Source organism: Cricetulus griseus, chromosome 2 (assembly GCF_003668045.3).
Source record: "Cricetulus griseus strain 17A/GY chromosome 2, alternate assembly CriGri-PICRH-1.0, whole genome shotgun sequence".
In the NCBI taxonomy this organism is placed as follows: Eukaryota; Metazoa; Chordata; class Mammalia; order Rodentia; family Cricetidae; genus Cricetulus; species Cricetulus griseus.
The window spans coordinates 26860238-26876559 of NC_048595.1; the positions used below are offsets into that span (position 1 = coordinate 26860238).

Consider the following 16322-nt stretch of genomic DNA (forward strand, 5'->3'; position numbering starts at 1 on the left):
CAGACAAAAACGCCAGTTTTTACTAGAAAGACTGAAGCGCTACCCCTGTGTGGTAGGTAAATGCTGTTCCAGTGAGCTACATTGTAGTCCCTTCTAAATTTTGTTTTCAAACTGGGTCTTGCTAAATCCCCCAGTCCATCCTCTAGCTCCAGTTCTCTTTCCTACCTAATCTTCCCAGGTTACTAGGATTTCGTGTGCGTGTACTTGCCTGAAGGTTTTTGTTTAGTGTTGTGCCTGTGCCTGCAGAGACTAGGTGAAGACAAATCTTTTGGAGCTGGAATTAAAGGTGGTTGTGAACTTAGCTGTGGGTGCTGGGAACCAAATTCTTATAGTCCTCTGGAGGAGTAGCAAGTGTTTTTAACCACAGAGCCATCTCTCTATTCCCTAGTTTTTCGTTTATTGAAACAGTATCTTCAGACTTGCTGGGTAGCCTTGGGATATTCTTGCCTTCTCTTACTTGATACTACTGCCTTCACCTTGAAAGTGTTGGGGTTATAGGTGTGCACTACCATGCCTAACTAGACTCTTTATTGTAATTAGAACAAAGTAATGGATTTCATTGTGTTGTTTTCATACATGAATACAATATACTTGGATCATGCTATTGTTCCTGGAGGGTTTTTATATTTTGACAAAATATTTTTGCAGTATTCACTAGTAATATTAATATCATAATTGGCCAGATAAATGGTATTCAAGAACATTATCAAGTGCTCTTAATCCTAGCACTTGGGAGGCAGAGGCAGGCGATTCTGAGAGTTCGAGGCCAGCCAGGGCTATGTGAGACCATGTCTCTCAAAAAAATGGGGGTAGGACTCAATGAATTTGTACAAGCCATTTTTTTTTATTTTTTTTTTTTTGTGTAAGTGTGTGATGTACATGTGGAAATCAGAGGACAACTTGTAGGAAGTGGTTCTCTGCCCTGTGGGTGCTTGAGATGAGATCAAACTGAAAATGGAACTCAGGTTGTCAGACTTGGCACTGACTGCCCTGATTTTTAACTTATAGGCTGTCTTAGGGTTAGTATTGTTGTGATAAAACACTATAATCAAAAGCCAAGTTGAGGAGCCAAATGGTTTATTTGGCCTACACTTCATATTGCTGTTCATCATTGACGGGAGTAGTTAGGCCAGGACCTGGAGGCGAGAACAGATTCTGAGGTAGCTGAAGGGTGCTGCTTACTGGCTTGCTCTACATGCCTGGTCAGCATGCTTCCTTACAGAGCCCAGGGTCACCAGCCCAGGGATGGCCCCATTCCCAAAGGCCTGATGGGAAAGGAAAATGGGCCCACTTTCCCATTTATCACTAATTAAGAAAATGCCATCCAGGCCTGATCTTATGGAGGCATTTTCTCAATTGAGGCTCCTTCCTCTCTAATAACTCTAGCTTCTGTCAAGTTGATATAAAACCAGCCAGTAGCCATACACTGGCTCTGGCTTTGGCCTTTTTGATGGCTCTTGGTTATTCACAGCTTGTGTTCTTGAACATCTTAGACAAACTCCTATGAGTCCCCATGATTCTGTCAGTGGGCCTTGGCGTCTCCGGAGCTCTGTATTAAAATGAACACACTTCTGGCCTTGAGTTGAGCTGAAAGGACCTTGTCCCTACCTCTCTTGCTCTAGTCTTGTGCTTGGGTGCCTTATGGTCAGATAGTGCCCTCTTGTGGCACCTCAGTGAGACTATGACGTGCAGCCATAGAAATTTGACCTATATAGATGATTTCCAGTTTCTGGTACAGAATTAGTGTTTCATATTTTTCTACTCTGATTTTGGCACATTCTTTCAAGTTTTTTGGTGGGTGGGTTGGTTTTTTGTTGTTGTTGTTTGGTTGGGTTAGGTTGGGCTGGGTTGGATTTTTCAAGACAAGGTTTCTCTGTAACTTTGGGGCCTATCCTGGAACTAGCTCTGGAGACCAGTCTGGCCTCGAACTCTCAGAGATCCACATGCCTCTAGAGGCCTCACATATGTTGGGATTAAAGGTGTATGCCACCACCACCCAGCTCTTTCAATATTTTAATAGCTGTGCTTTTTGTTTGATGGAAAGCTGTTACAATTGTGCTTTTACAACCTCGGGTCTCTATTTAAGACATTAGTTTTCTACTGAGAAGGGGCTAGTATAATAGTGGATGGACCTAAGGTGTTAGAGTGGTCACCAGTATCAGCACACAGTTTTTTGTACCTTTGGCCACCTGCTACATCTTCTGTGCCTGTGTCTTTAGTTTACAAAATAGAGGGGGAAAAAGTGGATGTTTAAGTTTATACTCTTGCTTTCAAAACAAAACTGAAAATAAATGATAAAGAACAGTAGGAATTGCAGTGTTATCTTTGTTAGCATTTTTTTTTAATAGAAATGCTGTGCTTAAAAAAAAAAAAAAAACATTTTCCCCATTCCCTTCCTCTGCAGTTCTAGGTCTCGTTCCAGATCATATTCTCCAGCTCATAACAGAGAAAGGAATCACCCCCGAGTGTATCAGAATCGAGATTTCCGAGGCCACAACAGAGGCTACAGAAGGCCCTATTATTTCCGTGGGCGAAACCGAGGCTTTTATCCATGGGGCCAATATAACCGAGGTGGCTATGGAAACTACCGGTCCAATTGGCAGAACTACCGGCAAGCATACAGCCCTCGTCGGGGCCGTTCCAGATCCCGATCCCCAAAGAGAAGGTCCCCTTCACCACGGTCCAGAAGCCATTCTAGGAACTCTGATAAGTCATCCTCTGACCGGTCAAGACGCTCCTCATCGTCCCGCTCATCCTCCAACCACAGCAGAGTTGAGTCATCTAAGCGCAAGGCTACAAAAGAGAAAAAGTCCTCTTCCAAGGATAGCAGGCCATCTCAGGCAGCCGGTGATAACCAGGGAGATGAGGCCAAGGAGCAGACATTTTCTGGAGGTGCCTCTCAAGATATAAAAGGGTCTGAGAGCTTAAAGCCATGGCCAGATGCTACCACGTATAGCACTGGTTCTGCATCACGGGCCTCCGTTTCTGATCTGAGTCCCCGGGAGAGAAGCCCAGCTCTCAAAAGCCCCCTCCAGTCTGTGGTGGTTAGGCGAAGGTCACCGCGCCCTAGCCCTGTGCCAAAACCTAGTCCTCCACTTTCTAATACATCCCAGATGGGCTCATCTATGTCAGGTGGTGCTGGATATCAGTCTGGAACTCACCAAGGTCAGTTTGACCATGGCTCTGGGTCTCTGAGTCCATCTAAAAAGAGTCCTGTGGGTAAGAGTCCTCCAGCCACTGGCTCTGCGTATGGTTCATCTCAGAAAGAGGAGAGCGCTGCTTCGGGAGGAGCAGCATACACAAAAAGGCAAGTGTCTCATTTCCCTATCCCCAGGTGGTTATCACTAGCCAGCAGTTTTCTTGTAGTAACACCTGAGTTAGATCTCTGATTAATGGTAATAAGGTAATTAATTCCTATTTCCTCAGCTTTTCATTAGCTGAAATAGAAGGGATCACTCAAGGAAACTTTACCTTAACTCTAACTCTCTTAAATTTGTATTGCCGAATAAGCTGCTTTAGATTAGTCTGTGGTAATGTTTTCACATTTAAAAACTTGCCTTGGATTCTACCAGTCTAAGCTAGAAAACTGTAGAGGTTTGTGGGTCAGTTACCAAAAAATGTCTTTGCCAACATGACTGGCCATTGGAGCTGTAGACCTTTAGGATCCACCATCTGCCATGTTTGATATACATGGATTAGTCTGTCGTGAAGAGCTGTACTATCAGGAGACTAGGGAAAATAAGAAGTCCAAGGCTTAGTTCAGGAGAGCAATTTTTAAAAACACAAGGCGGGCATGTGCCCTGGCTTTATATTAGGAGATGGTATGGCAGTACATTGGTCCTGTTGTCCTGGAAGAGGGCATGGTAAGTTTGATAAGAATTGTTTCAGTGTGGTTTGAATGGAATGGAAGGTTACAGGAAAGGTGCCAGGACCTTGTAGTAAAAAAAGACAGCAAGAGGTTCCTCCTTCCATTCTTTACTCTTATTAGCATATTCTCTGGTTTCTTGCTTCTTTGCCATGTTCATTAATGTAACTAGTTCAGTTTAGCATTGCTTATAATTAGCATATGTTCAATTCTGTACTTCGCTGAAGTTAGAGTTTGCTTTGCAATGTAAGTTTTGTTGCTTGCCAGCACTGAATATAGAGAATGTATGTTGGAGTCTGGTCTCTGCTTTTCCTTTAGGAAAATAATGATTTTGCCACCTCTGCACTCTTTCACCTATTAACAAGTATTTTGTTTTTATGTGTTCACAGTATATTTCATTGTGTAGATCTTCTAGGTGACTTGAAGCAAATTTGAAGTCTCTTTTTGAGACTTGTATTTCCAAATATGAGTTGTATAAAATCAAAACAGTCCAAGGTTGAACATTCTGTTAACTTTGCTGAAAGCAGATTTTAAATGAATGAGTGAAAGTTGGGGTGAGACTGTAGTTGTTTTCCCCTTAGACCACATAACAGGTAAGTAAAAAAATTTTTCAGTATCCTAAATAACTTGCTCTTCTAGCTTTTTTGTTGTTTTTGTAAGGCACAATTCTACTGACTCTTAAATGCCAAGTTCATAAATCCATGAAGGATTCTTTTCAGAACTCATTAGACAAGAACCAGGTAGAAAGTTCTGATAACACTGGAATCTATAGATATGTTTGCTCAGAGACTCAAAACCAGAGCAGGAACAGAACAGGTGCTGCTGTGGAAGAGCAGGATGCTCAGTAGGCCTCTTGTGTGTCCCCTTGTGTCTTTATAACTAGGTATCTGGAAGAGCAGAAAACAGACAATGGGAAAGATAAGGAGCAGAAACAAACAAATACTGATAAAGAGAAGCTTAAAGAGAAGGGGAGCTTCTCTGATGCTGATGTAAAAATGAAATCTGATCCATTTGCTCCCAAGACGGACACTGAGAAGCCCTTCCGAGGCAGCCAGTCACCCAAAAGGTATAAGCTCCGTGATGACTTTGAGAAAAAGATGGCTGACTTCCACAAGGAGGAGATGGATGAGCAAGATAAGGACAAAAGTAAGGGAAGGAAGGAACCTGAGTTTGATGATGAGCCCAAATTTATGTCTAAAGTCATAGCCGGTGCAAGCAAAAACCAGGAGGAAGAGAAGTCAGGCAAGTGGGAGAGCCTGGTGCATACTGGGAAGGAGAAGCAGAGGAAAGCGGAGGAGATGGAGGAGGAGCCTTTCACAGAGAGATCCAGAAAGGAGGAGCGTGGAGGGGCCAAGAGGAGTGAAGGTGGGCACAGGGGCTTTGTGCCAGAAAAGAATTTCCGAGTGACTGCGTACAAGGCGGTCCAGGAGAAAAATTCATCACCTCCCCCAAGGAAGACCTCTGAGAGCCGAGACAAGCTGGGAAGCAAAGGAGACTTTTCCTCAGGGAAGTCTTCCTTTTCCATTACTCGGGAGGCCCAGGTCAATGTCCGGATGGACTCCTTTGATGAGGACCTTGCACGGTGAGGAGTGCTCCTTGTTGACCCTCAGATGGTTTCCTTACCCCTTCTTCCTGAGAAGGAAATGTTCCTTTGCTGCAACCTGTCAGTGTGGGTAGCCCTATGTCTGTCCCTGAAGTAGAGAGAGTATGTCATTGAGTGATTACAGCTCACAGATTGATTGTGGCCCATAGGCATTGCTGGGGTAGAGAATGTCTCCAGCCATTACTGGCTGGCTTTCTTTGTTTCTGGGAACTCAGAACTGCTATTTTGATCTGTCTTCACCTCCAAGCCAGTTCCCATCCACATTGTTTCTTTTACCTGTGAAGACACTTGAGAATCATGTCTCCATTTTACTTGGGTTACCAGAATCTGATATTTTTCCCACCATTAAATAACAGAAAAATTTCAAATTGATGGGTCTAGTCTCTTCCCTTCTTCCCTTCAGAGAAGCATGATAGAGCCCAGAGTGGCTGCTTTTGATGTGGTATATATAATGTACCCAGCCAGTTGGAACTCTGTTTCAGTAGCATTCTAGCCACACCCTCGACCTCTGCTTAAGAAGGGGAGAAGGGCATGTATTTTGTGTGGTGATAGGGTAGACATGCCACAGCATGTATATGAAGGTCAGAGGACATCTTTCTGGAGTTTACTCCCCCCCCTTTTAAAGTTTGTTTGTTTATCTATTTATCTGTTTATTTATTTATTATGTGTGCAGTATTCTGCCTGCATTTTTGCCTGCAGAAGGCACCAGGTCTTATTGCAGATGGTTGTGAGCCACCCTGTGGTTGCTGGGAATTGAACTCAGGACCTCTAGAAGAGCAGCCAGTATTCTTAACCTCTAAGCCATCTCTCCAGCCCCAGTTTTCTCCATTTACCATGTTGCTCCTGGGATCTAAATTCTGGTTTGAAGGCCATTGCCTGTGCCCACTAAGCCATCTCACCAGCCCCACTCTTTGCTTCTTTATGTTGCCTCATTGAATGACCTTCCCTACCCAAGCTAGTTGATCCTTGTTTTTTTGTTGTTGTTGTTTTTTGTTTGTTTTGTTTTTTGATGTTTTTTTGAGACAGTGTTTCTCTGTATTGCTTTGGAGCCTGTCCTGGAACTTGCTCTGTAGACAAGGCTGGCTTCTGACTCACAGAGATCTGCCTGCCTCTGCCTCCCGAGTGTTGGGATCAAAGGCGTGCGCCACCACCGCCCGGCTGCTATTTGATCTTTTACAGTATCTTTATTTTGTGTGTTAAAACAAACAGCAATAGGAAATATAGTCACCAAGTTTTAACGCTTTCCAACTTGAAGATTCTCCATGATGAAAGATCTTTGGACCCATCTTTCCTTAGTTGTAATGTGTTAACATTACTTGGACTTTGATAGAGAACAATAGGAACATTATGGATAGATTTAAAACTCTTTGGAACGATCTCCAGAAAAAGAAAGGAGGGGCTGGCAAGATGGTTCATCCGGTAAAGCCAACATCATCACCAATCCTGGTGATCTGAAAGGAAAGAACTGACTGCTACAAGTTTTATTCTGACTTTCACTTATATGTGTTACACAAGTTCATCCTCCCCTCCCAGGCCCAAAATAATAATAGGAAACTGTGGTTCAATGTTGGAAGACTCATATACTTAGTATGTACAAGGTCCTGGCTTTGATTTCCTTCATTCTGCACCCTGGCCCCCAGCCCATAAAGGCTGCTCATTCATGCAGTCCCAGTACACTTGGGAGGCTGAGTCAGGAGGATCACAAGTTCATATCCAGCCTTGAGTTATATAGGAAAAAAACTATCAGAAAATTAGTATATTTTTATGGTTAAAGAATTGGAGCTGGAGAGATGGCTCAGAAGTTAAGAGCACTCACTGGCTTTGTTTCCAAAGGGCCCAGGTTCAATTCCCAGCAACCCACATGGCAACTTACAACTGTCTGTAACTCCAGTTCCAGGAGATCTGACACCTTCATGCTAATGCACATAAAATAAAGTTTTAGAAAAAAGTGGAATTACAGGGCTCTAACTTAAGTATTGGACTTGGAGTAGAGAGAGATGGCTCAGCAGTTAAGAGCAGTGTTGTTCTTCCAGAGGTCTTGAGTTCAATTCCCAGCAACCACTTGGTGGCTCACAACCATCTATAATGAGATCTGGTGCCCTCTTCTGGCCTGGAGGCATATATAAAGGAGGAACACTGTATACATAATAAATAAATCTTTAAAAAAGAAAAAAGAATTGTGACTTTCAGTCAAGTGGTGGTGGCACACACCTTCAATCCCAGCCACTTGGGAGGCAGAAGATGGATGGATCTTTGATTTCGAGGATAGCCTGTTCTACAGAGCAAGTTCCTGGACAGCCATGGCTGCACAAAGAAACCCTGTCTGGAAAAACCCAAAAAGAAAAAAGAATGTAAAATTCTGTATCTCTTGTTACACTGAATCTCCTTGTATTTGTCTTTCAGACCCAGTGGCTTATTGGCTCAGGAAAGAAAGCTTTGTCGGGATCTAGTCCATAGCAATAAAAAGGAACAGGAATTTCGTTCCATTTTCCAGCATATACAGTCAGCTCAGTCTCAGCGTAGCCCCTCAGAATTGTTTGCTCAGCACATAGTGACCATTGTTCATCATGTTAAAGGTGAGTAGAAACTATTTCCACATGTTCGTTTTCTTAAAACAATGACTAGGGCTGGGCGGTGGTGGTGCACACCTTTGATCCCAGCACTCGGGAGGCAGTGGCTCCCTGTGAGCTCAAGGCCAGCCTAGTCTTCAAAGAGAGTTCCAGGACAGTCTCCAAACCTACAGAGAAACCCTGTCTCCAAAAACCAAACAAAAAAAAAATGACTAGGGAATGAGGAAGTCTGTAGGACTTTGAAAGCTAAAGACTAGCTAAAAAGAACATACTTCAGGGAGAAGTTTGCATGTTTTAATTAGAGATGAATGTTCTGAAATGCTAGCAATCTGTAATAATAAACACAACCTTCAACATGAAGTATGGGGTGTGGCTTTTAAAGTAAGTGTGTGTGTGTGTGTGTGTGTGTGTGTGTGTGTGTGTGTGTGTGTATGTATGTATGTATGTATGTATGTATGTATGTATCTGGGTGGGAGGGTCCCAGAAGGTGTCAGATCCCTTGGAGCTAGAGTTACATTTGGTTGTGAGCCCTTCTGACAAAGGTGCTGGAAAGCAAACTTGTGTCCTCTGGGAAAATAGTAACCTTTCTTAATCTCTGAGCTATTTTTCCAGCCTTTGGGAAGTGACTTTTCCATTACCGCTTTTCCTTTGTAGCAGTCTCTTGTAGACTTGGTGATGTGAATTTCTTTCTCTATCTTTCCCTGGACAAATGGAGGTGGGCAGGTTGAGAAATGGCCAAGAGCAATGATTCAGAAAGCTGAATTGGGCTGGTTACATACAGGCTCCACCTAGAGTTAAATCAGTATTAATTGGTCCTGTGCTCCAAAGAGAGGTAAGCACCAGGTCCTTTGTTTTTGTATCATGTCCCTAAGATGAGGGGAGCTAACTAGAAACCCAGCGTTAGTTTCTGAGCCAGCCACTTTCTTCCCTTTTTCAGTATATTATATAGGTTGAATACTAAATTGTATCTTTATGGCTACAGGTTCACTGAGCATTGTGTCTGCCCTTAAATAACAAGTTAATGTATTTTTTTGAATATTAACAGAACATCACTTTGGATCCTCTGGAATGACATTGCATGAACGCTTTACTAAATACCTAAAAAGAGGAAATGAACAAGAAGCAGCTAAAAATAAGAAAAGCCCAGAGATACACAGGTGAGGTCCTCAGCCTTATATTGGGGGTTGTAGTAAAAGACTTGTCATTTAGGGGCTGGAGAGATAGCCCAGTGTTTAAGAGCACTGACTGCTCTTCCAAAGGACTCAGGCTCAATATCCAGCACCCACATGGTAGCTCACAACTATCTGTAACTCCAGTTCCAGGGAATCCAGTGCCCTCATACAGACATACATGTAGTCAAAACACCAGTGCATTTGAAATAAAAATAAATCATTAAAAAAAAAAAACTTGTCATTTGATATTAAACTGACCTTGTTGCATTCTCCCGCTAATGTACTTTTGATCCAAAATTTAGAGTAACTTTGTCTAGGGCTCTTAGCCATCTGGGGACATGGTATTTGGGAATGGAAAAGATGTTTTGAAGGCTGTAGTCTCTCACATTGGGCCCAAAAAATCTGAGGTTCCTGTAGTAAGAATAAATACTAACTTCTCTAAGCAACTTTATCTATTTCATTTAAGAGAATTTTTTGGGGAAGAAGGTTGAGGGAGAAACTTAAAATTTACTTATCTCAAGGGGTTTAAATAAGGCCCAGTGGGTTTAAAGAATATCCCTTGTAATTGAGGGAATCTGTTAGGCACATGGGATCTTGTGTAGAAACTAAGTTGACCATACCTGTAATTCCTTAGTACTTAATCATCTTAGTGCTGAGGAAAACCCAGTTTATAAAACAGTTGTTGACTTTGCAGTCTAGGGCAGTTTCTCATCTAGAACTAGTGTTACAGAGAAATAATGGCCCATGTGCTCAGATTCTTAAGATAGAAACTACTCTTTGACTTTAGCAGAGGATATATGTGTATTCAGGGCAGTAGATGTGATTATAAGCAAATATAATATCAAATCTGCCTTGCTAACTAGTAGCACCATCAGGAAGGAATAGAGACTGGGCATGGTGGCACATATCTTTAATCCCAACACTGGGAGGCAGAAGCAGGCAGATCTCTAAGCGTTTGAGAACAGCCTGGTCTGAATAGCAAGTTCTAGGACAGCTAGGACTACTATATAGTAAAACAACAAAACAGAACAGGAAAGAGTAGAGTGCTGGGGTTCAACAGTAGAGTATGTGAAAAGCTCTGAGTTCAATCCCTGTACGAACTGTTCGCCCCCAAAATAAAATAAAGGGACTTGGGCTGGCAAGAGGGCTTAGTGGGTAAAGTTGCATGTTGCCAAGCTTAGTGACCAGAGTTTGATCCACAGATCCTATATTCTAGGAGTGAACTGACTCCATAACCTGTCCTCTGACCTCCACACATGTGCTGTAGCTTATGAATTGAAGACACACACCTACACACATGAATGAGTACAATACCTATCTTTTAAATATCTTTACTTATTTACTTTGGGTGGGGTGAGGAGGCATGATTTTGTTCAAAGTATAGCTCAATAATAGAGTACGTGCTAGGCATGCACACTTAATCTTAACACTAAAGGACGATATAGCTAATATCAGATAAGCAATGAAAAGTAATTGTGTCTATGACTACCCACCCCTAGGATCTAGAATATTAACCAATAGTGGTCTGTAGAATAGTACACAATTTCTGTATTTTTAATTTTAGGAGGATAGACATTTCCCCCAGTACATTCAGAAAACATGGTTTGACTCACGAGGAAATGAAAAGTCCCCGGGAACCTGGCTACAAGGTGAACTGTTGCTTTGATCACTAATTCCAACATAATGAGTGCGTTGGGCATGAACTTGACAGAAATGTGTTTGTATTACTCTCTACTTAAGTTTGTGTTTTTCTTTTAAGGATGGGCATAATTCTAAAAATGAACTACAAAGGGTTAATTTTTATTAAAATGTATCAACAACCTTTGTGAAGTGGTTAGAATATGGTAAATGACCCCAGAGTCTATTGAGGTGAGCTTGAGAAAAAAAAGAGAGGCGTTTTGGAACAAGTGCCCATGATGAGAGAAGAAACTTTTTGTGATATTTTTCTGCTTGTAAGTATTATCAAATCAACTGTCTACATGCACTATTTCCAACCATGATTTCAGAAAGACATGCATGTCAGAGCAGAGTGAAATATTCATATCTTAACTCAGTAGACTGTGTTCAACAGCTGGTGCGCTTTTTTGTTTTTTTCTAACATTGTACCATATCATCTGTCGATTACTGTTACTTTGAAATGGCCTGGCTACATTTGCAATGATGTGCACATAACACTGTTACTAAGAGATTAGACTCTATGCAGTCCTTACTGTGAAATAAGTAGATGGCGTTTTTAAGATCTTAATATTCATTGACCATCATTCATATATATAGTTGGAATTTGAAATGAGATGGCTGTTCTATGCTACTGAAACCTTTTTTAAAATACCGTTTTAAAATTTTCTAAACAAATTGTGTCTTTTTGGTTGAAAGTGTTGAGAGACAGTTTTGTGTAATCTCTCATCTTCCACCCCCTTTCCTGTCTCCACATGCCCTCTGCCTGGCCTGCTGAAGCAGCAGAAGGCTATGCTCTGTGCCTCCAACAGTCAGCTCCTCAGTGATACCCTCCAGTGGCTGAAGGAGTGGTGGCTGCATTTGTCCTTTGTTGTCATTATTTGTTTGTTTATTGGCTTTTGGAGTCTATAGAAGTCTCAGACTCTCAGAAACAAATTGATAAAATAATAACCTTCCTTCCTATCATTCTTTTTAAATGAAACATTGCATCAGAAAGTGTATGGTTTCATGTATATAAGATGTTAATACAGTGTGGGCAGCTTCCTGTTAGCAAGGACTTACTTCCATTAGACAAATCCCAGTGCATGGTATCCCTGAAGCCATCTTAGACATTTTCCCTCATGAAGTTTCCTGGAGTTACTGAAGGCCATTGCAAAGGTGATCTAGCCATTGTTGCTTTTTTGTCTTTACTTATTCTTGTACTTTAAGGTGATTCCACACAGTCAGTAATGGGTGGCTACTTTAGGTAGGGAAAAATGAGTATTTCCTATAAGCCTAATAAAAACATCTTCCAGAGCTGATTTTGGCCATTTCAGCATATATACCTAGCCAGAGGCATTATTGGGACACAGGAAACAAAGTAAGAATCACATACAGCATTTTCAAGAGACAGCACCTTGATTGTTCTTTTCAAAAACAAAAAACTGGCTAGGGTGAGGTTCTTAAGATTCCCAGTGCCTCCATTGGTAGAAACCACATTTGAGAGTGAGTGAGTTAGCAGTTCTAGATCCCAAAAACTTTAATTTTGACATCTTTTTTGGCAGGCTGAAGGCAAATACAAAGATGATCCTGTTGATCTCCGCCTTGATATTGAGCGTCGTAAAAAACATAAGGAGAGAGATCTTAAGCGAGGTAAATCAAGAGAGTCGGTGGATTCCCGAGACTCTAGCCACTCGAGAGAAAGGTCAACTGAGAAAACAGAGAAAACTCACAAAGGATCAAAGAAACAAAAGTACGTGTTTAAAACAAGCCCCTGCTTGTCCATCCTTACTCATACCAGACCATTGCTGGCCTAGAACTTACTATGTAGACCAGGTTGCTCAAACACTTCTCCCTCCAGTACTGGGATTACATGAGAGCACACAACACCTGTCCATTTGGGCTTTTGGGTACTCCAGGCCGCCTTATCCAGAGAACTAAAGGTACTAAAGCAACATCTGTAGTGTCTTCTTCCCTAGCTTGAAAATAGAACTTTTGTATCTAAGTAAGGTTATCTTTGTCCAAAGAAGGCTTTGTGCAAGAAATTGTGGAGATTCACTGGCAAGTTTGTTTGACAGGTTTTTTGGACATGTTCTCTCTCTCCCTCCCTCCCTCCTTTCCTTCCTTCCTCCCTCCCTCCCTCCCTCCCTCTCTCCCTCCACCTCTTTCTCTCTTCCTCCCTCTCTCTCCCTTTCTTTCTCTCTCTGTCTCTATCTCTCTCTTTTGTTTGTTTTTCGAGACAGGGTTTCTCTGTGGCTTTGGAAGCTGTCCTGGAACTAGCTGTTGTAGACCAGGCTGGTCTCAAACTCACCTGCCTCTACCTCTGAGTGCTGGGATTGAAGGTGTGTGCCACAACTGCCCAGCTGGACATGTTCTTTCTCATTGAACATTTTTCCCAGTGTGCTTATGGTTTAGAAAGTCATTGTTAGAATAAAAGTTAGAATAAAATGCTATGTTACATCTAACACATTAGAATAAAAAAACTGGTTAAAGAACCAGGTGGAACTAGATAGGACAAGATTATTGATGTGTCACAGACCATTCAAAAGTAGTGTTCAAATATTTCCTAAAACAGAGCAGGCATTGTTGAATTATGTAGGACAACATGCCAATGCCATGGCATTTGTTTGCCTTCTTTCTCCCCCCCCCCCCCGGGGGAGGGGTGCTAGAGTATGCTCTTGCACATGCTAAGCCGCTGCATCCAGCCTTGGTGCACTGTTGAAGGCTCTACAGTTTGAGTCACCTTTTCTTCAGTGGTGCAGAGTTGCAGCTTTAACCTTCTCAGGAAGCAATGTCTTTGCTGTTGTCAACTTGAATTGGCAGGCTTTGTCTCAGGCGGGCTCTACTCATGGCGTAGCAGCTAACAATGGCCTTAGGAGTCCTGATCTTCTTTACCTCTCAAGTGTTGGGTTATAAGTGTGCACCACATTGCCACGATAGAAAGGGGGGTGAATCCCCACAAGCACCTCAGGATTAAGTCTAGAAAAAATAATTCTAATATTTCCTTCTGAAACATACCCACCCTTGAGATGCATTGTAACTTTGAATAAGTTGCTTAGAGCAGGTTTCTACAGGGCAATGCCAGGCCTACCAGAGGTGACAGGGGAGGCTACTAAATGACTAGAGTTTATTCAATATTAAGGAATTTGTTCAGTTCCCAGCCTGAAGAGATCTGTGCCCTCTTCTGGCCTCCTTGGGCACTGCATGCTTGAGTGACTGAGTCAAGTGATGTTTAATTACATCACTATTCTCATTACCATCTCCCCCCCTCACCCCACAAGGTTTCTCTGTGGCTTTGGAGGCTGTCGTGAACTAGCTGTTGTAGACCAGGCTGGTTTCTGAACTCAGAGATCCCCCTGCCTCTGCCTCCAGAATCCTGGGATTAAAGGCGTGTGCCACCAGTGTCTGGCTCATTACCATGTCTTTGTACAATTCATAAAAACTCCTTTGTTTTGACTTTTTTGATGTGGTTTTTGGTTTCAGTTTTTTCAGACAGGGTTTCTCTGGGTAGCCCTGATGTCCTGGAACTTGCTTCGTAGATCAGGCTGGACTTATTTGAACTCAGAGATTTTCCAAGGTGTGCGCCACCACTGCCCAGCTTGAATTGGAACTTCTTGAGAGTCTTATTTCTGAAAATTCCTTACAATGGCACTGAGTATGAGAGTGGTTAGATATTCGAATTTTGGTTACAATAAGTATAACTGTGGATTTCTCCTTTTCTTAGTAGATACTAAAACAAGTGGGAGTTGCGCAGAGTGCTCTGTGTGTGTGTGTGTGTGTGTGTGTGTGTGTGTGTGTGTGTGTGTGTGTGTATGTGTGTATGTGTGTATGTGTCATATGCCTGTGTGTCATGTGTGCACCTGGTGCCCAAAAGGCCAAAAGAGCTCTGGCTCCCCAGGACTAGAGTTCTAGGTGTTTATGAGCTGTCATGTGAGTGCTAAGAGTCGAACAAGTGCTCTCAATAGCTGAAACAATTCTCCAGCTCCCCCCCCTTTTTTTTTGTTTTGTTTTGTTTTGTTTTGTTTTGTTTTGAGATAGGGTTTCTCTGTGGCTTTGGAGGCTGTCCTGGAACTAGCTTGTAGACCAGGCTGGTCTCGATCTCAAGAGATCCGCCTGCCTCTGCCTCCTGGGTGCTGGGATTAAAGGCATGCACCACCAACGCCCAGCCCAAAGTGCTTTTTATAAATGAAGAACTGAGGAATACCTTGAGTTCTCTTCCTGGGAACTTGTTCCTTCTGAAACCTTAGGGTCATTTACGTAACCTCTGATACTTTTGGTAGGGCTGGCACCGACTGTACTGTACTGTATAGACAATGAGTCATCATATTAATTTAATTTGTCTAGTCTGTAATTTCCCTTAGATGAAGGGGAAGCAAGAGATAAGACTCCAAGAAGAGTTGCTGCAGATTCTAGGCTTAACAACACAACCTGTTGGAGCTCAGTAGGAGGTGGTTGTATATAGTTAATGGGCTAATTAAAGCTGGGTTTGAATCCAGACTCTGCTCAGCTCTGTCACCTATAAACTGAATGCAGAATTTTCTGGTCCTTTGTTGAATACTTGTTTTATCAATAAGGTGTTTAGACATTTTATTTCATCTTAGAGTCTTGTGCCTGCCTGAAAAACAGCATTTCTTTGAGTGCTAGAAGTGACAGCTCACTAACAAAAGGGTTTTGCTGTAGTGTCAGAGCCAGCCAGTGTGTCTCACACAGACCTACTCACCTTCTCTGTTGATTCACGTGTTAGACTGACGCTGGAGGCCATGATTGTTTGTTCTGTATGTTTGATACATATCACAAGCTCAGAAACAGATTTATTGCTATAAATGACTCACAGAACCCCGAGGAAGCCCTGGGTCTGCTGGGTGGGTTGGGGCGGACAGGTTGGTAACCTGGTTGCTTGGTAGTTTATCTGTGAGTCTTTAAGGACAAATCTTGATTTCCTCCTCCTTCTTCTTCTCCATGTAGGAAGCACCGAAGAGCAAGAGACCGGTCTAGGTCCTCCTCTTCTTCCTCCCAGTCGTCTCACTCCTACAAAGCTGAGGAGTACCCCGAGGAAGCAGAGGAGAGGGAGGAGAGTACCACGGGTTTTGACAAATCCAGACTGGGGACCAAAGACTTCGTGGGTCCAAATGAAAGAGGCGGCAGAGCTCGGGGAACCTTTGTAAGGGCTTCCCTCCCTCTTTCTTTAAGCCTCTGGCTCCTTTTAGTCCTGACTGGACTTCAGTAGGACATTTCATTTGCCTCTGGTCTAAGCAAGCCAGTTATAGATTCAGCTTCTATGTTCACTTGTTTGTTTATAATCACTTCCAAACCCTTTTAAGCTTGCCATCCTAGAACGTGTGTGTGTGGTGTGTGTGTGTGTGTGTGTATGTACACGGCTGAGCGCCCCCCCCCCCCAAATTTAGGAGGATGGAGGAAAGAAACTAGTTACAAACTAGCTTAACTACTTGTGACAGCTG

At 42.6% G+C, this 16322-nt stretch overlaps 1 protein-coding gene across 4 annotated transcripts in view; it reads left to right on the top strand.

The window, feature by feature from the left end:
* The window catches only part of Thrap3 (thyroid hormone receptor associated protein 3), a 43139-nt gene that overhangs the window by 22984 nt on the left and 3833 nt on the right, over positions 1 to 16322 (top strand). For all 4 annotated transcript variants that reach the window (XM_027399258.2, XM_027399257.2, XM_027399254.2 and 1 more), the window contains 7 exons: positions 2405 to 3307; positions 4749 to 5447; positions 7872 to 8044; positions 9084 to 9195; positions 10775 to 10859; positions 12429 to 12616; positions 15829 to 16024. In XM_027399258.2, the coding sequence (XP_027255059.1) occupies positions 2405 to 3307; positions 4749 to 5447; positions 7872 to 8044; positions 9084 to 9195; positions 10775 to 10859; positions 12429 to 12616; positions 15829 to 16024 (2356 nt within the window). The remainder of the gene's footprint in view (positions 1 to 2404; positions 3308 to 4748; positions 5448 to 7871; positions 8045 to 9083; positions 9196 to 10774; positions 10860 to 12428; positions 12617 to 15828; positions 16025 to 16322) is intronic.